The 21,721-nt window shown below is 47.7% G+C and overlaps 1 protein-coding gene across 1 annotated transcript in view; it reads left to right on the top strand.

Moving 5' to 3' along the window:
- Positions 1 to 16,877, top strand: part of SLC38A10 (solute carrier family 38 member 10) — an 84,802-nt gene extending 67,925 nt beyond the window's left edge. Inside the window, exons 12-16 of the mRNA XM_035104120.2 lie at positions 7,093 to 7,263; positions 7,463 to 7,852; positions 9,253 to 9,354; positions 13,282 to 13,461; positions 14,040 to 16,877. Of these exons, the coding sequence (XP_034960011.2) occupies positions 7,093 to 7,263; positions 7,463 to 7,852; positions 9,253 to 9,354; positions 13,282 to 13,461; positions 14,040 to 15,196 (2,000 nt within the window). The 3' untranslated portion in view covers positions 15,197 to 16,877. The remainder of the gene's footprint in view (positions 1 to 7,092; positions 7,264 to 7,462; positions 7,853 to 9,252; positions 9,355 to 13,281; positions 13,462 to 14,039) is intronic.
- Positions 16,878 to 21,721: the final 4,844 nt, after the last annotated feature.

Genomic DNA, 21,721 nt, shown 5'->3' with positions numbered 1-21,721 from the left:
GAACATCTGCAATATATGGTGTGGCTGGCTTGCTTGAGTACTTTGTGTTTAGTTTCCTAAAGCTTCATTCTGCACATACCTGTGTTGTTATGGGACACTCTTTTTAGTTTCTTGTGCCCTCTCTGCCTGTAGCACATTTTAATTGTTTGCTTGTATTTCAGTTTAGCTGGACGCTAAAGTGTTATATTTCTCTGTTCTGTGGGTTATTTTGTTAGGGACATATTGATTGCAGAGGATCTAACCTCATGTCCCAGAGGCTGGTCTGTCTTGCCTTCATGGATCTTTAGAGCCAAAGAAGCATGTAAGTTGGTTAGCAACCTGTTTCTTTATCCAAATTCTGAACTGAGTCATGCATGCTTAGAATCTAGCAGCCAAATTTTGAAACAAAACAAAACAAAACAAAAAACACAACCTGAACATCAGTGATCCTAGAGAGGCGATGCTGTTAATATTTGGAGTGGATTTCTCTTTTATATACAACAAGGATTAAACTTCATTGATCTCCTCTTCAGAAACTTACTGAGTTTTGAACAGGCTGACCTATTCCTAGAAGAGAGATCAATGGAAGCAGACATTCAAAATGGAACCCCTTTGTAGCTGTCATCTCCCTCTAGATAGAAAATGCCAAGGTTTTCTGCCCAATTGGTAGGCCCCCCTTCCCACCCTTTGTCGCTCATTTTCTCCACTTTCTGTGACATGGGTAGCCCAACTTCTGAACGGAAGAAGAGTTTGGCTTCCTCTCCTTTCACAGGAGCCCAGCGCCCAGTTAAAGGTCAGTGGGAAGAGAGGCTATGCCAAATGATACTGTAGGGTGCTCACCTTAAACTGCAGTTTTGCTGCCTGTGAAATGAGTAGATGTTCACGCAGTTTCCTCCACACACTTTCCTCAGTCTTACCTAGTCCCTAACATTTCTTCCACCACATACAGTAGTAAATTGCTTCTCAGACTGCCCAGCTAAGCTGTTCTTTTTCTGTTTTATGAGGAAAGATAATTTCTGAGCAGCAAGGAGTTTTTCTGGGGTTGTGGTTGTTTTTTTATTTTAGAAAACATTGGTTGAAATGTTTTTCAGCTCTATGTCCCATTAATGCTCTCCCAAGTCGTCCAATAACACAAACCGGAAGGAGTTTTCAGTTTGTTCAGGTTATGCTATCTCAGATGCCTGAATCGGCTGTAATGCAGCAGGAGCTGTGGGCAGGAATTTGGCACGAGCCACACCTTCCTGGGAACATTGCTGCTATCCTAGCCAGATTTCTTGGAGAGGGGAAAGGAAAAGCTTTTAGGGTTGCTCATGATGAGATTCTATTACGTCCCAGAGAGACCGATTCGTGAGCCATTAAAATAAATGGGGACGCTTTGAAAACCCGTGAGAAACGTCCCCTTCCTCACCCATGTTGCAATGCAGACAGAGTAGTATGATTTAGCTTGGGCTGGCTCTGTGCATCCCATCATTCAGTCTCTTCAGCACTTGGGCTTGCTCCCAACATTTGGGGTTTTTTCTTCCTCCCCCCCCCTCCATGCTTTGCCCGCCCAACTCTTTAGCCCTGAGATATATATATTCTGTTGTTTTTGTAAGCCAAGAAGCTTTTACAGCCTCTTCGCCTTTTCCTGTTAAGCCCAGCACCCCTCATAAAACATTAAGAGGCACAGCATTACTGTAACATTATCCAAAGGGACCACAAGGGCGACTCTACAGTTTCAGCGATTATTACACATCCTGGGCAAAATGGTTCTCTGCAAACCACATATAGCCCCTTATAGATTTCCAAGCAGCGTGAGAGGCCATTAATTCACGCCCTGATGATGAACTTAATTTTGCTTCCTGCTGAGAAAATGACGGCTTAGAGGCAACTTTGTCTTATTACAGAGTGGAGAATTTTATCTCTCTCTTTTTGTTTTGCGCTGTGTGTGTGTAGAGAGAGGGGAAAAAGAGTGTGTCTGTCTGTCTGTCTGTCTTCCTGTTAGATTTACAACTCGGTGGCTATCCTTGGATCGGCCATTGCTACAAACTGCAGAAGCTTCTGCAAGGAATTTAATTTTATCACCGAGGCCTTGGTCTTTTCACCTGCTCTGGAATGCTGGGCGGCCGCAAGCTTTATTTTGTACAGGTTGCCAGCCTAAACTCCTGTGAAAAGCAGGAAAGATAGAGTACATTCTCTGTTTCTTTTTAGTTTTCTATTCCCCCCTCTGATAAGGCGGGAGTCTCAGTGGCGTGACTTTACTAATGCTTTGGGTGTGTTTACTGATGCAGAATGTAACTAGCAAACTTCTGTCCAAACCTCTGGCCTTGCACAAGATTTCTCCAAAGTTATTCATAATCACAGTCCCTTCCCCCCCCCCCCCTTAAAGGGCTGGGGAGAAGAAGGTCCTTGCAGTCTGCGGGACTGTAGACAAGACAGGGAGTTTTCTTAGCTTTATGTAAAATCAAACGCATTAATTTTCGTTTAAAGCAAATTCCACTATATGGCAAAAGAATGCCTATTGGGCAGTGTCTCTCCATGACTTAGGGCTGTTCCATGCACAGTATGCATGCTCCCTGTGGCTCCTGGTTCCAGTCCTCTTGGCTGTTCACCTCCTTTTAAATCCATACTGCATTTGCTCCTCCTTTTAGGCCTCTGTTCCTTACCACCCCCACCCCCACCCCCAAATCCAAGTTATGTGGGCAAAAGCCAATAAACTGTTCAAAAGAGAGAAAATATGAAAATACAGCGACTTGTTAGAAATTTGCACAACTTATTCTGATTGCTAAGTGTCGGCTTTCAGCAGCCTGGGAGCTGAGCGGAGTCTTGCAGGTCCTCTGTCTTCATTTCTGTGCAAAATGTTGTGAGCTCCATTTCCGGCTGTAAACACAAGACCACAGGGAAACAATAGAATCATAAGAGTTGGAAGGGACCCCAAGGGTAATCTAGTCCAACCCCCTGCAATGCAAGAATCTCATCTAAAGCACCCATAACAGATGGTCACCCAACCTCCACTTAAAAACCTCCAAGGAAGGAGAGGCCACCACCTGTTGGGTTTCAAGTACTGGAGAATTGAGAAATCTGTGCTGCCCATATTCTGCCTGGGTTCCTGTAGCCCACCCAATGCTGCCTTGGCTTATCTGGCAGCTTCTACAAGGCTTTATCAAACTTCCCAACCTGCCAGGTTCCTCTGAGCCCTCAAAGGAGCTGGGGCAGCAAAGCTTTGAAGTAAGAGTTTGGTCATCTTGTGCTGCTGGAAAGGGCTCTAGCTCAATGGCTTCCAAGCAGAAGATCCAGGTTCAATCCCCAGCATCTCCAGGTACGGCTTGGAGAGATCCCTACTTTGAATCCTGGAGAGGCCACTGCCAGCCAGTGTAAACAGAATTGAGCTAGATGGACTCAATGGTCTGACTTGGTATAAGGCAAGGATAGGCAAACTCGGCCCTCCAGATGTTTGGGGACTACAATTCCCATCATCCCTGACCACTGGTCCTGTTAGCTAGGGATGATGGGAGTTGTAGTCCCAAAGCATCTGGAGGGCCGAGTTTGCCTATGCCTGGTCTAAGGTACCTTCCTGTGTTCCTATGCCTGTATTGGTTGCGTAGTTTCACCCCCAAAAGTTTCTCTTCACTTTGAACGTTCTCACTGCGCTAGGGGCCCTGCTCTCTTCTTTCTCAGAGACATTTGCCTCTGGGACACGGTGAGATGGCATAAAATTCCGGATTGCGGAGCAGAGGAGGAAACAATGCCAGCAGCCCAACCCTCTGAGCCAAGTAGCAATTGGTTTCACGTGACTGTGCTTCTTTGCAAAATTACTCCCCGACTTGCTTTTGTGTGCACCTTGCGCGCTTTCCCTCAAGCTCTCTGTGGGTGTTTTGTGCCAGTTTCTGCCACCTCTTACCTGGCTTGCAGCAGTTTTCAGCCATTGAATTCTGGTGCCTACAGCCCTCCTTCTCACAGAGGTGGTAAAACTGAGCAGTGCCACTTCAGATGGCAGGTGGGAGCTCAAATTTTCTCCATGAGAAAAAAGATTCCCACACATAAAACAGCAACATTTCTAGGAGAATGCAAGGCCAAACCCCTCATCCTTGTCATGCTGGCTATGCGGGCAGATGCTTAAAGTTTCTGTAAATCCCCACCTGCATTTTGAAGTGGTACATCCAGACGCAGGGTAAGAATTTGGCCCAGATGTGCTGAACTATGTGTGTTCTGATATCCATCTATCTTTGTGCAGAATTTGGTATTGGGTAAAGAATTCAGTATCTGTGCAATTCTTAGCTTTTCCATTTCTCCTATATTACAGGATTGTGGGGACTAGGCTGTGAAGAAAAGTTGGGATCATTGTGTCTGGGTGAAATTGCAAAGGCTGAGGGGAAATGGCTAAGCAGTATTTCCAGGGGGTGGGTGAGACTTCTGCATTTCCTCTCCTGAATAGCGCAAGCAGAATGAATCATGCCAAATAAACCAATGTATGCACATTGATTTACTCTGTGTGTTTATAAGGGTCTTTATTTTTAATGCAGTGTGTACATAGCCCTAACTCCCTGCATGCTCACGCCACAGAAATAAACACACTTATTCAGCTATGCACACATGCAGCTTCTCTCTTTTCTTGCTGGGTGAGAGGAGAAGGATTTCCCCTAGAAAGCAGGGCCAGGTTGCCATTGATGGGCATCTGCCAAGGCTGCACACGGCTGCAGCCCCCTGCCCCACAGCGACCCCCAGAACCTCCTGACCCAGCTGTTCCTTGTTCTCACTGCCCGTTCACCTGCTGCCTGTGAGCGTGCAAGAAGTGACAGGAGGAGGAGCATCCTCTGATTGCCTTGCATTCTCCCTTTGGCCAGCAGTGTGATTTAATTGGGCAGGAGCGAAGAGGTGAGCCCGCACAGAGAGGAGGACCCACAGAGGACCTCCTTTCATTGAGGGTAATACTGTTCCACCTCTGCTGCTGCAGGCAGCAAACCTCCAAATACCGTTTGCTGGGAATCTTAGGTGCAGGGAGTGCTGTTACACCCAGATCCTGCTTGTGGGCATCTCAGAAGCTTCTGGTTAGACCAGGCATAGGCAACCTTCGGCCCTCCAGATGTTATAGCATACAACTCCCATGATCCCTAGCTAACAGGACCAGTGGTCAGGGCTGATGGGAATTGTAGTCCAAAACATCTGGAGAGCCAAAGGTTGCCTATGCCTGGGTTAGACCGTGTAAGAGCAGGACATGGAATTAGATGGGCATTTCAGCTGATCTGGCAGGGCTCTTATTGGTTACTTACGTTGCGCAGGGCGAAGCTAGGTTTTAGTTCACCTGGGTCCAAAACCCCGTTTGGCACACACCCCATGCTCATTTGCACACATACACCCCTCTGGAGACTTCACCAGCGCCGCCACCCCCCCAGCACTGCCCAAGGGACCCCCCAAAACATGGGGCCAGCATTGCTTGGGAAGCAGAGCCTTGGTGGAAATCACGCTTTGCCTGCTTTTTCTCCCACTTGCCATTGGTCAACTCTTCTAACCCCCCCCCCCCAAGAGGCGCTGCTTGGAGCTAAGGCACATTGCATCCTTCCGGACGCTGCTGCTCCCAGCCTCTCAAAACTACCTCCGTATACCTGCTGGAAGTCCTCTGCCCCCGCTTGGAAGCGTAGGTGTAAGCAGAGTTTTAATTCCCAGGAGGAGGCGAGAGTGAAAATGGCACAGGGTGGAGTGTAAGTGTGAAAATGTCTATTTCAGACTTAACCGTGCAGGAAATGCTTGGCGCGATTTCAGCTGCTGCCAGGAGTGAGGGAGCAGTCAGGGCAAGCTCTGCTCTGCTTGCAGAACTGCATCCCCGGGGCCCCTGGTGACTGGGTAGGAAATTGCAAGGTCTTATGACAACTTCCCCGACTTGGTGCCCTCCAGATGTTTTAGACTGATTCCACGAAGCCTGGTGAGCACAGCTGGAAGGCAGCAGACTGGGAAAGGCTGGTTTGTTGCTTTCCTGGCAAGGGGTGGTGGCGGTGGTACTTACCATTTGACCGAAAAGCAACTGCAAGCAAGATGGGTATGCCCCCCTCGTGTGCTTCTCTTGATGTAGGGAGCCGAGGGTCCGGCCTGCAGAGGTTTGGCTTTTTTTTTAAAAAAAAAAGGGCAGGAGTCTCTCTCTTGTTTGCTGCAGGCTGCCTCCCTGCAGAGTGGTAATCTAGAGTAATTGCAGGCTTTAAACCGAGGTATTATTGGGAAAGACTGGAGCCTGCTGTGTGCCCCCCCCCCCGGTCTTTCTAGCCATGCTGTTTGTTTTGTGCAATGATCTTTGCAAGCAGAGAGGGATCTGCTGGCGATTCCTACAGGAGGATGCGTGAATTAACAGGCCCCCAAACTGCCGCTTGCGTTTCTTTCTGGCAGCTTTTCAAGCTTTCTTGGTCCTCTCCCATCTGGGGATTCCTTTTTTTTTTTTGCTTGTTATATCTTCCTCGCCTGCTGTGACTGTTTTCTTCCTCTGCCCTTTTTATTGTGGAGGCCGTGTAAGCCAATCCCCTGTTATGTTTCCTCCTGGTTTGCTAACCCCTGCAGGTTAGTTCCCTTGGCCATGCCAGGCTTCTTCACTGTGCTTGTCCTGCTGCTTGACATGCACAGAATGCAAATGAGCAAGAGCAATGCTGCCATCTAGTGGCTCCAGCAGCAGCATCTCATTTGTTCTTAAGTTAGTAAGTGCAGCACAGGGTGGGGGGCTTAGGTGAATGGAGGAAATCCATTACCAGATCTCCCAATGTTTACTTGTTCAATGAAATGCAGCATGTGGGTGGGTGGGGGAGCTGTTAAACAACTGAAAAGGCACAAGGGAAAGGGGGGGGCTCCCATGCAATTTCCCCCAAATTTGCTTCCTCTAGTTTCTGTTTGACTTGTAGTCCTCCCCCACCTACCCTAGGTCAAATAACAGTAGAGTGGAATTTAGATCAGGGGTGCAAGAGAAAAGGGTCAAACCGCATTGCTGCTCCAATCAAATTGTCAATACCTCTCCTGCCACAGCTGCATTTAATTAAGAGCCGAAAGCAACGGGAGATCCAGTTGCAGATCTCCTGTGCAATACGCAGTTTGGCCTAAGCCAGCTCAGCAGTGCAAGAATCTTGGTCTTGCTCACTTAACCATCTCCACCCTTTTCAGACCAGAAACCAGCCATCGAAGAGGCGGCTGATGACCGCGACAAACCCAAATTGCAGAACGGGAATGAAGAGCTGGAAAAGGCACAGATCTTGGATCCCATGGACGTGCCTAAGAGAGGCGAGAAGGAGAAGAAGCCAAAAGAGGAGGTGCAGCTGGACCGGCCTGGCCAAGGTAATTTAGAATTGGAGCTGGGAAAAGTGAGAAGACTGTCTGTGAACTTAGCCAATTCCACAGCTCTTCCTGTAGTTCCTAATTCTAGTTTAATTTCATCTTCAGCCAGTTAGATGAGATGGCAGGGGGTGAAACCTTCCCTTGCAGTGCGTCCTCTGCTCTTTCCTGGCTGACCCATCTTCCTTCTCTCCCCCCACAGGCATTGCACAGCCTGTAGGAGAAGCCCACCGCCACGAGCCCCCGGTGCCACATGACCAGGTCTTGGTGGATGAGGGCCAGGACCACGAGGAGCCTGAAGACAAGCAGCCGCCAGCCAACAAGAACAACCTGGCGGAGGGGAATGCTGTGTTGGGGAAGGAGCAGGAACAGGAACAGCCAAAGCCTGTTCCCGAACAGGCAAAGGGAGATGGTGGCCAGAAAAAGGTGGAGGACCACCCAGGGAAAGAACCCAAGCCTCCTGCACACGAGGATGAACGGCCCCCTTACAAAGACATCCAGCTGGACAAGCATGGCGAGAGGGATGCTGCCCGCCTGCAGCAAGCCGAAAACTTGAAGGAAAAGATGCAGCCTGAGAAGGAGATTGAGACAGGTAGGTGCCTCCCCCCCTGCATCTTCCTAGGGAGTTCATTTTTATCCATTGGGACCCTGAGATATTTTGCATTTCTGCAGTTAAGCCGCAAATCAGTGCAGCGCTTGGCTATTGTTGCAGAATTCTGGAAGAGGGCATCGCTGGCTGCAGGGGCACCTGAGTTGTACTCAACCAGAGCCAATTATTATTATTATTATTATTATTATTATTATTATTATTATTATTTATACCCCGCCCATCTGGCCGGGTTCCCCCAGCCACTCTGGGCAGCTTCCAACGAAATATTAAAATACAGAAATTCATCAAACATTAAAAGCTTCCCTAAACAGGGCTGCCTTGAGATGCCTTCTAAAGGTCTGGTAATTGTTATTCTCTTTGACCTCTGGTGGGAGGGCATTCCACAGGGTAGGTGCCACTACCGAGAAGGCCCTCTGCCTGGTTCCCTGTAACTTGGCTTCTAGTAGCGAGGGAACCACCAGAAGGCCCTCGGCACTGGACCTCAGTGTCCGGGCAGAACGATGGGGGGGGGGGAGACGCTCCTTCAGGTATACTGGACCAAGGCCATTTAGCGCTTTAAAGGTCAGCACCAACACTTTGAATTGTGCTCGGAAACATACTGGGAGCCAATGTAGGTCTTTCAGGACTGGTGTTATGTGGAGCCTCAAGAAATCACTTGCTTTGCCTTCCCCATTGCTTATCCATAGCTTACCCCCACCACCACCACATGACCTCTGGCCGCCCATCCCCAGGGCCTAACTTGCACTGGCATTTTCCTCCTGCCCATGCCAAAAAAAGGAAAAGATAAAGATCTACATCCTACAGGAAGACAACACAGTTTCTGCCATCTCGAGTGAGATAAAAAGGGTTTGCTTCCTTTGTACCTCGCTTTTAATGAGTCTTTATATAAGGGAATTTTCCAGTGAAGAGTTCTCAGGCCCCTGCTCAGCCACTGCCTCCATTGTAAGTGTGGCTGGATCGGTTCGCCTCTTTTAGTCATTGCTGGGGTGCGTGCAGCGAATCGCCTGGCATTGACAGATCCTGCATTATCTACTTCGCAGTAGCTTGCTTGCTCGCTTGCGAAAGCATCAGGTGCTGTGCTGTGATGCTCACCAGGGACCCAGGGCTAGAAGAGCTCGACAGGTGCCACATTGCTAAGTGCCCACTGCGAAGCTCCGTAGGGTTAGGGTTTGCATTTCAATGGGCTTGGGCAGTTAGCACTGGTTTTGGTGCCAGCAGGCTCTAGCGCTGTTAAATATTTTTATGACTTTTTCTGCAGCCATCAAGTTGGATAAAAGCTGCCTGCAGAGTGGGGAGGGGAGGCAGGGGTGGAGAGGCAGAGAACATCTGTCGCTTTCCTTTCCCCATCAAGGAGTGTCTGTCTGTCTGTCCCTGGTTTGCAGGTGAAAAAAAGGAGCTGCCTCCTCCAGAGAGGCCGGAGCCAGCCCAAGCGGAGCAGAGGGAGATTCGTAATGCGGAGGAGAATGCAGATAGCAAGCTGGAGGGTAAGCGGTGTCCTTGCTCTGCCCACCAGATGCACACGCTGGGGCTCCCATCTGCCTCCCCGGCAGCCCTTGGTGTGTGTGTGTGTGTGTGCTCAGCTCGTAATTTCCGTGAAAGAAGGGAATAACCCAATCAAGGCTAGGTTTGCAAGGCCAGGTCATCTTGCCTTGGCGTAATCTTGGGAGTTTGTAATCTGAGGCTGCAGCCACCTGGGCACCACAATCCCATCGGTGCCGTAAGCCAACTGTGAAAGCGATAGTGCTTCCAGGAGAAAATAGCCATCCCTCCTTGTAATGGAGAGCACACTCCTCTCTCTATTCAAGGTTGCTCTGAAAGGGAAACAACTCCCCTGGAAAGAAAAGAAAAGAAAAGGTCCTTTCCCTTGCTCCAAGCAGTCTGCACCTGGATTGATTTATCATGCTGCTATCCTGCTTTATAGCCCCGAGAGACTCCCAGAGCAGCTCACGAAAGATTTGCACAGTCCAGTCCCAAGAAAGTTTGTACATAATAGTCACATGCTGCCCAGGTTTATTCAGGCACTCTTTGCCACCTCCATTCTTGCTCTTCCCCTGGTTATCACCAAGCAGCAGAACCACTGGGGATCTCTGAAGCAAGTGGGGCCGATCCGCTGGACCTTACTCAGCCCATGATGGTAGTTGGCAGTCTTCTGATAGCCTGAAACAAGTGGAGTTTCTTTCGTTCTTTTGTTTCTCTGTAAGCAAGGGGGAAGATACTCCTTGGATACAGGAGATTCTCCCCTCCCTTTCCCTCGCAATGCTTTTAAAGGCCACTGACACAGAGATTGCTCTTGGACACAGGAGCTCTTTCTTAGTCAAAACACACAGCCTCAGGCTCTGCTGATCTGGTGAGTGAAGCATAACCTCTGAGCAGGTCCTTGCTGGAAGTCCTCCGGTCCGAGCTTTTAAGCTGTTACTGTGGAAATCTGATATGACAGAAAAATGGGGGCTTCCTAGAATTAGATGTGCTCTCTGCCAGTTCTCTCATGTACGGATGCCTCTGACAAATAGGGAGGTTCTGGGCAGAGCAGCTCCCTGCAATCGCGTGGAAAAGATGGTGTCCTTTTATCAGCCCAAAGCACCTGACTCTCCCATTTCGGTGTAACACTCTGGGGCAATTACCTTTACACCCAATCCCGTCTTGCAGGACCGTAGCTCAGTGGCAGAGCATCTGTTTTGCATGCAGAAAACCCCAGGTTCTGTCCCCAGCACCTGCAGGTAGAACTTAGAGAACTTAGAGAAGCCCCTGCCTCAAACCCTGCACAGTTGCTGCCCATCAGTGTGGGCAGTAGTGAACTAGACGAACCAACGGTCCAGCTCAGTGTAAGGTTGCTTCCTATGTTCCATGTCGTGTTCTAGACTTCCATACATTGCTGGCAGGAGGTCTGCAGATTAGTGGCGCACAGGGTTAGGTTTGCTTTCACAGTGGAGAGGTTTTGGGCCTGTGATGTGGAAACTGGGACTGTTCTCAGCGATGGGAACATGGATGGTGTTCCACAGAGCACTCTTCTAGAATCGCTGGCATTCCTGCTCAGAGCACAGCTAGCCACCTTAATTAGGAGGTAGCAAGAGCCCTGAGAGTAAGCTTCAAACTGTGTGTTCTTAATAAGGTAATACAAGGGTCCATATGGTCGGTGTGACCTCCATGTAGGAAAGGTAAGCTGGCAGTTGTCTCGTTAGCAAATATGTATGGGGAAAGATGGGCAAAAGCTATAGGGAGTTAACAGTAAGAAGGCGTGTTCTCTTACATGAATCCCTACATGACAATAGTGATCATGCCATGTAGAAAGTTAGAAGTATCTTTCGTAATCGCCGAGACTGAATAAGAGAGATTCCTAGGCAAGGCTGGTGTGCTTTTGAGATGAGGGTGTCACAGTTTTCAAACCCTGCTCCCTCCCCATGTTAGACTTGTACAGCACATACAAAAAGATTACATTTAAGCATGTGCAGAGTGCCATGGTCTTCTCAAAGAGGAGCGACTTCCAAAACATTCGGAAACCAAATCACGGCTTCTGATTGGCTGCAGGAAGCTCCTGCAGCCAATCAGAAGCTGCGGAAGCCCAGTCAGACGTTCGGGTTCCAAAAGAACTTTTGCAAACCGGAACAATCAAACAATTCCAGGGTGTTCGGGATCCAAGGTACAGCACTATTTTTGTCTACATTTTGTTGACATGGAATTCTGTTAGAAACACAAATAAATAAAATTATTGATCAGAGAAAAGGACAAAAAAAAGAAGGGAAATGATTAGGGTTGCCAGACTCAATAGTGGGCAGGACTTCTGTGCCTTTAATTGCCCTGCTCTCTTTTGAGTCTGGAAACCTTAAAGAGAAACCAGCAGACCCTTTGCTTGGAAATCAAGCAAAGGGTCTGCTGGTTTCTCTTTAAGGTTTTCAGACTCAAAAGAGAGCAGGGCAATTAAAGGCACAGAAGTCCTGTCCACTATTGAGTCTGGCAACCCTAGAAATGATCTCAATATCTTATCCGGTGGGTGTGTCTGCTCAGGTATGCAACATGAAGCTGGGTCCACACATGCAAGGTGGCTTGGATGAGGCCTAGTGTGCAGTTCAAACTCAGGCTAGGGGGAAAGGTGCCTGATTTGACTCTGGCTATGTTGTCCCTTTGGATGGCAGGCAGTAATTCCTGCTTAGACAGTCAGCTCCAGTGAACAGGGATATGGCTTTTCTTCCCTTAACCCAGTGTTTCCCAAACTTGGACCTTCAGCTGCGTTTGGACTACAGTTCCCATCATCCCTGACCACTGGTCTTGCTAGCTAGGGATGATGGGAGTTGTAGTCCCAAAAGAGCTGGAGACCCAAGTTTGGGAAACTCTGCCTTAGCCCAAGAAGCACCCATTGTGAGAGTGGAAGAGGAGTAGAAGGGAGCCAGCAGGAAGCCAATAGGCAGCCAGTATTCAAGGTTGGGGTAAGAGAAAACAGACCGACTATCTGAGAATGACTTGTCGGCTTACACTGAGGAGAATAGGCTGCTTGGGTCACTGTGTGATCCACTATAGGGTGTTTCCTAGTCCTCCATCTGAAAGCTGGCTTGAGTTAAGATGAAATAAAAAGACCTGTCTTTTCCATAAAAATCTCCTTGCAGTACATGTCTATACGTTTGATTACTTGTTTTCTTTCTTTGTTCTACAAAAAAGAAAAAAGCCATGGTTTCATAATGTCTTTTTCCCTTCTGCTTCACAATGGGACTGAAACAGCCAAGATTAAAAAGCTAGTTGCAGGTATGGATCAAAATAAAATGCAACTTTTAACCCTAAACCTCCAGGATTTGAATTTATACATACAGTGTATGTTGAAGGCGCTTGTGAAAAAGCACTGTGCGTTTTTAAGCTTGAACTTCTTGCAAGTACTCGAGTCTTCACACTGTCCGTGGCTTGCTTTTGACTGGGCACCTCATCCTGGAATCTCTCTTGAGGTTTCATCAGTTCCTTCACAGCTCCCAAACCATTTAATCTCAACGCGCCTGAAACTCCCTCACTTGAAGTACCGCTTCCTTTCAAATGCCATGCAGTTCATTCCCTCTGCCTGCCTTGGTTTTCCATTTCGCTTTGATCCAAACTCGACTTCCCTTTGGAAAGAGCTGATCCTCCCTACTTTAAAATGCATTGTGCATTGCCGGTGCTCAGTGTACAAACAAAAGAAGACATGGCAAGAGAAAATGACCCCAGAATGATAATTTATTTCCAGAAGGTGCTTGGGGAATCGGGTTTCTTGTGGCCATAGGTACCAAAGCGAGCTATGACCTCAAGATCTGAGAAGTTGCAGGCCATGCAAGTGTTTTGTGGAGACAGTAGCATGCCCACTACTACACTCTCTGAATTCCTGTGTATGGTAGACCATTGGGGGGTGCATTCATTCCAGCCCCATTTCCCCCCCCCTCCCCTCTCTCTCTTCCTAGAAGCTGGGAAGGAGCAGAAACTGGATCAAGCAGCCTTGATAGAAGTGATTAAGGAACAGCAGGTTCAGCAGAAGCAGCTCTTAGATCAGCAAGCAAAGCTGCTAGCCGTGATTGAGGAGCAGCACAAAGAGATCCACCAGCAGAGGCAAGAGGAGGAAGGAGAGGAAAAGCCAAAGCAAGGTTAATAATAATAATAATAATAATAATAATAATAATAATAAGAATAAATGAGTGGGGGTTAGGGAGGCACTCTGAGAAGGGTGGTGTCAGTGGACCATGAACGAAGCCCATTTCTTCAGCTTTGCCCTAGGAATGCTTCTTCTCCAGTTCCCTCCTCTCCACCTAGCAATACAAAGCCATTCTGGAAGCCAGCATAGCAGAAGCTGTTTCCTGGCGTGAAAATTCTCACTTGTGTGTAATTGGAAACCACAGGAGGATAGATGGAAGTGGAAGAAAGGCAGCATTGGGGTTTGGGGAGACATCCACATTTCTCAGCAGCTGTTCAGAGTTGCAGGAAGCCTGAAGCTCAGAAGGAGCCTCTCTGCTTTACTACATTGCTGCCCTTGTTTATGAGTTTCAAAATTAATCCGGTCACCATGGCAGTCAGACTTGGGTGGTAAGGAGAATTTGGAGTGGGGGAAATGGTGTGACCTCCTTATGAGGCTGTTGTGTGAACTCCCCGGTTGTTGGTAGTAGGGAGGTTTCCCCTTTGTTAGAATGTGCAATAACTAAGAGCTGTTTGCTTTTCTCTGCCGCAGAAATACACCAAGAACCCGGCCTGCCTCTCCTCAAAAGTAAGGAAAAAGAGGATGGTCTTGAAGATAAATTTGAAGACGCTGGAAAAATTATACCAAATGATGGGCTGGATCGTCCTCTGCATGGGCTTGACAACCACCCCCAAGATTCTTATGGCCAGGGAAGACAGCAGGCCACAGGAGAACAGCAAGCAGACAGCAAATTTACTGGAGCTCCACCTAAAATCCCCGCAGCTCAACCAAACGAGGCTGAGAAGATTTCGCTGCAACAAGCTGGAAAAAATCAAGCTGGCAAGTTAGTGGAGCCAGTCAGAAGCGACTCACAGGTAGCCAGGGCTGGTGGGCATCACCAGGAAAAGCAACTAAAGATTGTGGGGTTGAAAGAAGGCCAGGATACTCAAATGGCCCAAAACACCCTGGAAAAGATCAAGAATGTCCAGGAAATGGTTGAGGTTGCACAAAGAGCTGTAAGCCAAAGAGAGATGCCTGATGCAGCCAAAGTTCATGTGGCTGCTGAGAAGATTGCTCCAAGAGTCTCCGAGAGAGAGCCACTTGCCAGGGAGGCGAACAAAGAGGCACCCCGTCATCAAGAACAGCAAGCAGATCCTGCACATAAACCAAAGGTCTCCGAGAACATGCACGAGAACCTGGAGGTCCCAGGAGTTGTTAAGGTCGAGAAAGTTGGAGAGAAGCAGGCGTTACCTTTGGACCACATCGGTAAACTGCAAGGCCAGGGGGGCGGTAGTAAAGAGGGGATAGCAGCCGGAGGCCACAGCCCGCAGCCTCATCATGCCAATGAGCCAGGGCCGGATTCGGAGAGCGAGCGAAAAGAACCAGAGAAGTTACAGGAGTCCGAGCATGACCCTGCTGTGAAGCCAGAGAAGGCTAGGCTTGCCCCCAGGGAGCATGAAAATGCCAAACCCAACAGAGACCTCAAGTTGCAAGCTGACCTAGACCTGCGCCGTAGGAGGCGGGACCTTGAGGAAGAAGAGAGCGAGACGGGGGATGTGATAATTGGACTAAACCCCCTCCCGGATGTGAAAGTCAATGACCTCCGCAGTGCGCTGGAGACTCACTTGAACCAGGCAGCGGAAGGTGCCCAGCAAGCACTTCATAGTCGGCAGATTAAACAGATAACTGTGCCAGAGGAGGAGGGGTGAGAGAGGATGGCTTTGCATGATCGAGACCAAATGTCGGGGGCTACTGGCCATTTTGGGATGCCTTGTTACTGAGCTGCCTGCAATTGGAGATGCGACTATTGGCAGCCTAAATCGGCTAGCTCTATCTGAACCGGACAAATTTGACTGGCACAATCTTGAGGAAAGAAGAAATTGCATCGCTGCCCAGCCACTTTCATACTTCAGTACTGCAACAGCTTGTCCCTTCTCCTCATTTCTGCCGGTGGCTAACCTGCAGAGCACCTGGGTTTTGGAGTGCTTTGTGCTTTCCACCTTTCCAAAGAAGCATTTGCATTTGCTCGGTTGCCTTTTAACTATTTCCTTTAACTTCTCCGTCTTTGGAATTGGAACTCGTTTTCATGCTTGCTGTTTGATCTAGTTCAAATCTGCCTCTCCGCTTGCATCCCTTAAAGTGGGGAGGGGGAACCTGGGACCCTCCAGATGTTCTTGGACTCCATCTCCCATCGCGGACAGTGGAAAGGGATAGTGGGGGTTGTATTCCAGCACCACCTCGAGGGCCACAGGTACCCCCCGCCTGCCTTTAAATTAATTTTTGATTCTTCTGTTATTTGGGGAATGGGTCGACCTGCCTTTGGGAAGAAGGGGGGGGGGAAGTTTCATTACTGTCTCAAGTGAGAAGACATTCCATCAGTTTCATGGGTCCAGAAACACAAAGCTAGTTAGTGTCGGAGGCATCCTTAAACAAGCTCATAAGCGGCTGTTCTGATGCATCAGGGGTCCACGTTAGCAATAAAGAGGTTGCCCATCATTTCCTCCTCTTGCTCGACTATCAAATATTAGGTTTATGCTTTTAATACATTCCTATCCCAAGTGCATTATGGAACCATACTGTGCGTGAAAACTCCGCCAGCCACTTGCTGCAAGAGGAAGCAATTTAAAGGAAGCAAGATGAAGAAATTCCAAGTAGGCATTATTCAAGTGGGCCCAGCCTACATCTACCTCTCTCCTCCATTTGGCAAGTGCATGCAGCGCTGTTTAAAGCTACCCCTGCCTGGCCCAGCAGTCCAAGCGTTTGTGAAAGGTGCTTGTGCACTTGAGCAGAGCGCCACTTGGTTTCAGGCCTCCTGGTAGGGTTTGTGGCATTTGCTGTTGACAAACGATGCGGCGAAAGTGTCAAACGTTTGACTCTTGGATGCCCCTAACAGCTGGTGGTATCTTCCCATCTAATCTAAGATTCTCCATGCTGCAGAAGTAATAGAATTCGTCACTGTGGGAATGTTTTGTTCTAAACAAGCAGCGTCCTTGAGTCTGCAAATTGGCCTCGTATCTCCTATCAGTCTATTTATCTGGAACAGTTATGGGTTTGGGGGTGCAGAAATACCTGTGATGGCATTGCTATTAGGACAATAGCCTGCCTTGACAAGTGGGGCAGAGCTAGATCCTGCCTTTGCCATATCTTGCCTGTGAAGTGTGCTTGATGTGTCTCCATTAAAGGAGACGGAGAAATGTGGCTGGTTCCACTTAACCTGCTTTTGAGGGACATTTTGCCTTGTCATAAGCACGATTGTCATTATAGCCTTAATCTTCAGGAGACTCACTGGGCTGATCTGGACATATCACTAAACCATAGTTTAGTGTTACGAGAACAAACCTAAGCAAGTCTTAAGTGTATATATTTCCCTCCTGTGATGTGAGGTTTTTTTTTTTAAAAAAAAACCAAACTTTTAAACAAAACTTTCTACATCACCTGAACACAACAAACCATGTTTAATCTTAACTATGATTTGCTAGAAGAGCCAACTTAAGATAAGAAACTGGCTTGCTTAAACAAACTATATAGTTAAGGTTGATCATAGAGTGGGATTCGGATGCAACATTAAGCCAGGTGTGGCTAATGTGGTGTCTTCCATATATTTTGGACTGCAACTCCCATCAGCTCCACTCAGCATGGTCAGAGGCGCTGGGAGTTATAGTCTATCAACATCTGGAAGCTATCATGTGGGTTACCCCACATTAAACCAGAAGTGTAAGCTTCTGATCACAGCCTTGCATCTTACACCAGAGGCTAACTGCAGCTTGTTCTCATGCCCATGATTTAGCATTACATGCAACCACCTCGAGTAGTAGTGCTGCTCAAAGCACAGTTCAGCCACAGCTGAGAATGCTGTTACTTCAGTTTCATTTGTTAAGTAAAAAGGGGTTAAATGTATGATCTTTCTACGTGCGTTCTATTTGTAAATACCAGGAAAGTTGCTTTAATATTAAAGGGTTATGGAGATGTCCCTGTATGTCCTTGTCAGGCTTTTTCTGATCAGGAGCGATGTGATCATGTGCTGTGCCTGTTCTATAACTAAAGGACCAAAGATACTTGTGACAATGCTCAATAGAGCAATTGAATTTTAAATAAGCCATCTCCATACAATTGTGGAGAGTGAAATCTAGGGAAGAAGGCTGTGGACTGCACCTGGGGGTTATGGACAGGCTGCACAAACAAATAAAGTCAATGCTAGCATTTTCACCTGGAGCCTTTTGTTGTTCTTGATGCAAATAGCATTTGTTTGTATTGCACAGAATGTGATTGCTAATCTGCAACCAATATGCACCAGTAAGGAAGTGTCCCTTCTTCTCCTGTTGATCCTGGCTTGGTTTCAAGTCTCTTACATTCTCTTGATCTCAGATGCCACTCAAAGAGCCATCAACTTGAGAGTGTTTAGCATACCCGTATATTCCGGCGTATAAGACGACTGGGCGTATAAGACGACCCCCAACTTTTCCAGTTAAAATATAGAGTTTGGGATATACTTGCCGTATAAGAAATACGACCTGGCGTATAAGACAACCCCCGACTTTTGAGAAGATTTTCCTGGGTTAAAAAGTAGTCTTATACGCAGGAATATACTGTAAATCTGGGGAATCGTGAGTTCAGTTACGCTCTTACTAAGTACCAGGGGGCCATTGCTTGTTTCCAGCCAGTTTGCTGCCAATGCTTTACATATACTGTGAGTAAATCAGTTTGTAAGGCACACTTGTAAAAGAGATTTAGAGGCATTCGGTTGAATGACAGTTTTAAATATTTTTACTTACATCCATCCACATTTAAAAAAAAGTCATGGATCCAGCATTCTTTGATACAGGGCCCACTCAAAAGACCTATCTGAATGGATACTTGACTCCAGAATTGAACACTTGTCTAAAATTGTCCGAAGAACCTTTATAGCTCTTTGGCCTGGATGCCTACAATGATGACGGACTCACTGGCTTTCTTTGGTATGTAGGAGCCACAACACTGCACCAATCTTTGCACTTCTAGTGGGCGGATTACTAAACTGTTCAGTAACCTTGGCCTATAAAGCCTTTTTCTCCTTAGGCAGTTTCACTGATTAGATTTTTTTTTTCAAAGCTTCAATTAGGAAATGCATGTTCAGAAGGGAAATCAGGCATGCAGTTACAGATTCCTCAACACGGCAGGGTTCAGGGTATTATTATTTTTTAATATGTCCCTCCCCCCCCAAATTAACAAAGGCTATTATGGAGTCCTGACACCCTGGGCCTTCATATTTTGTTGCCCCAAATCTGGAACTGGAATTAACAAAAACCAACTATCTTGAGCAAAGCTCTAGCTGTAGTGCTCTACTTTGCATTTTGTTCCTGTAAGTAGGAAGGGAATGAGTAAATCCTCAGGGCAACATTTGATACTAACAGCTAATTTAACTATCCCACAGGCATTTACACTGAGGAGAAATGAAGGAGGGCTGCTTATTTACTAATTCCATATTTTGTCAATCGGGCACCTCTGGCAAAGTGCAATTTTATCATGCCCTTCTTGCTTGCAGCACTTCCATAATCAGTTTGACTTTAACAGGGATCCTCCTGTAGTGCAAAAGGTTGATTAAATAGTCTTTTGATGCCTTCCAGTCCTTGATGTAGTATTTTGCTCACTCCCTGCCCCCCACCCCAAACTGTATATCAGACATGTTTACACCACATTTAAATCAAAAACCCAGATGCACAGGGTCTTAGAAAAATTAGTTCTGAACAAAGCTTTACATGTGTAATTTGAACAGCCATAGATCTCTGTATATTGTAAACTTTTATTTATTTATTTATTTTAAAGTCTCTCCTTGGTACAATATGGCTGGATCAAACATAAAAAAACAACTATAAATCCAGATTTGCAGTCAGTTGTGTGTCTTCAGTACTTCACTTTACATTCCTCTTTGCCTGTAAATGATGATACATTCTGATGAGTCATTGTCATTAGGATTCATATCACTAATTAAGGATTATGTAAGTATCTGTTGATATACATGCTGCACCATAAAACGTGCTCTCAAAAAAAGTAGTACTGCACGCCAACCCTTTCCTCTTGTGATGGGCAACTCCAATATGCTAAACTCCAGTATAAAGCAGTATACCTGTAATTACCATGCAAAGATCCTTGCAATTAGGCATCTGAGTTCCAGATGTTTTGGACTACAACTCCCATCAACACAACAGCACAGCCTAATGGGAGTTGTAGTCCAAAACATTGGGAGCAAAACAGCTTGGCAGAAGGTAAAGGTAAAGGGACCCCTGACCATTAGGTCCAGTCACGGACAACTCTGGGGTTGTGGCGCTCACCTTGCTTTATTGGCCGAGGGAGCCAGCGTACAGCTTCCGGGTCATGTGGCCAGCATGACAAAGCTGCTTCTGGCGAACCAGAGCAGTGCACGGAAACGCCGTTTACCTTCCAGCCAGAGCGGTCCCTATTTATCTACTTGCACTTTGATGTGCTTTCGAACTGCTAGGTGGGCAGGAGCTGGGACCGAACAACAGGAGCTCACCGCGTTGCAGGGATTCGAACCGCCTACCTTCTGATCAGCAAGCCCTAGACTCTGTGGTTTAACCCACAGCGCCACCTGGGTCCCCCGGAATGATGGGGGGGGGCATAGAACCTAGCCTAGGTACAAAGGTAAAATTTTCATTAATTACTCCTTATATTATATACACACTCACACACTCTGCACACCACTGCCATGCAACCCTCTGAAGGCTGCCCAGAAGGGAATGCAGCTCTTGAGCTGACAAAGGGTTACTTTGTCCCAGCTCTAGAGCTCCAGGAACATAAAAAAAGGAGGGAGGGAGACCTAGATCTATTCTGTAGTAGTCCACAGGCTAACGGCAGCACTAAATAAAGATGCTGGCCTCACTCTCAAAGTTAAGGAGATGCAAGTGACTCACGCTCTTCGCGAAGCACTCCATCAGCATCTCAAATTCCTTGGCGCAAGCATCCTTCTTCAGGTCCCCATGGCCTGTTGTCTTGGAGGCAACGCACTTGCCGTACACGGAGGCCTGCAAAGATCAGTCCCAGTTAGATGCTATATCTAAATATACAACAAGCACATAGATGCTTGTTCAACCTCGCTGGTTTCTCGAGGGCTAAGCAGCCCAGAACGCCTAGCCATTCTTTTTCAGATTTTTAGGTTTTTTAGGGCGGACTCTCTGTGGGGAGGGAATGCAACGGGCTTGTGGTGCGTGCAAAAAGCTTGCAGGAAGGTGGGCAAGACGCTGACTGACGCGGTGCCAAGCAGCGCTTAAGAAGCACGAATCGGCTGATCTGTTAGCCGGCCGGTCTGCGCTTTCGAAGCTCTCCCTTTCACATACAGCGGCGAGGTACGTTTTCCCACCACCCCGGGCAGCCTTTTTGCCTGAGATCTTTCGTGTGCCACTTATGGGGTTCATGGGCGTAGCCAAAGGGGGGGTCGGGGGGGGGTCAGCTGCCCCCCTAGATCAAGTAAAACAATAGAAATACTTAACTGACCAAATCACATCGGTTCTGCCTCCCCCCCTAACAAAAGCCCTGCCCTCACCTAACAAAAATCCTAGCTACGCCCATGGTGGGGCTGCTGATACTGATCTACTTTGCAGACTTGTAAGGATTACAGTATTATTTGGCCAAAATAAAAAAGTAAATAAAGTAATCCTTACAACGAAAGATTAAATCAGATGTAATTTGGCGTGGGTCTGTTAAAAATCTGGAAAACCAATAAATATCGTTTGCCCCCCCCCAATTTGTTTTCCAGATTTTTTAACAGATCCACATCACATCTCATTTAATCTTTTGTTGTAAGGATTACTTTAAACACACACAAACACACACGTGCATCGCTCAGCTCTTCCAATGAAAAGTGTCCCCTGGACGTGGAAGAGAGAGAGGAAGAAGGGTGTCGTTGCCATGACAAGGGGGCGGGCCAGCCCCGTACCTGCTCCCCACAACCCGCCAGCAACTCGGGGAAGCGCTGCAGCCTCTCCCGGACGCGGCCCCAGACTCCTCGGCTGGCCATGGCGGGGACCAGCAACCCTCCGGACGCTACTGGGCGTCCGCAGACATCACCAAGGCCGCGCCTTCCGCGGCGCAGCTCCCATTGGACCAGCGGAGCTCTGCCGCCCGCTGATTGGCCCCCGCGCGGCTGAACTCGCAAAAGATCTCCGGAGTGAACCGCCGCCCCATTATGCCTCGTCCTGATTGGGCCCCCGCTACGTTGCGCAGGAAACGTCCGATGGCTT

This window comes from Zootoca vivipara, chromosome 2 (assembly GCF_963506605.1).
Source record: "Zootoca vivipara chromosome 2, rZooViv1.1, whole genome shotgun sequence".
NCBI lineage: Eukaryota > Metazoa > Chordata > Lepidosauria > Squamata > Lacertidae > Zootoca > Zootoca vivipara.
The sequence above is the reverse complement of the archived record's forward strand: the minus strand, read 5'-3'. Positions and strand labels throughout refer to the sequence as shown.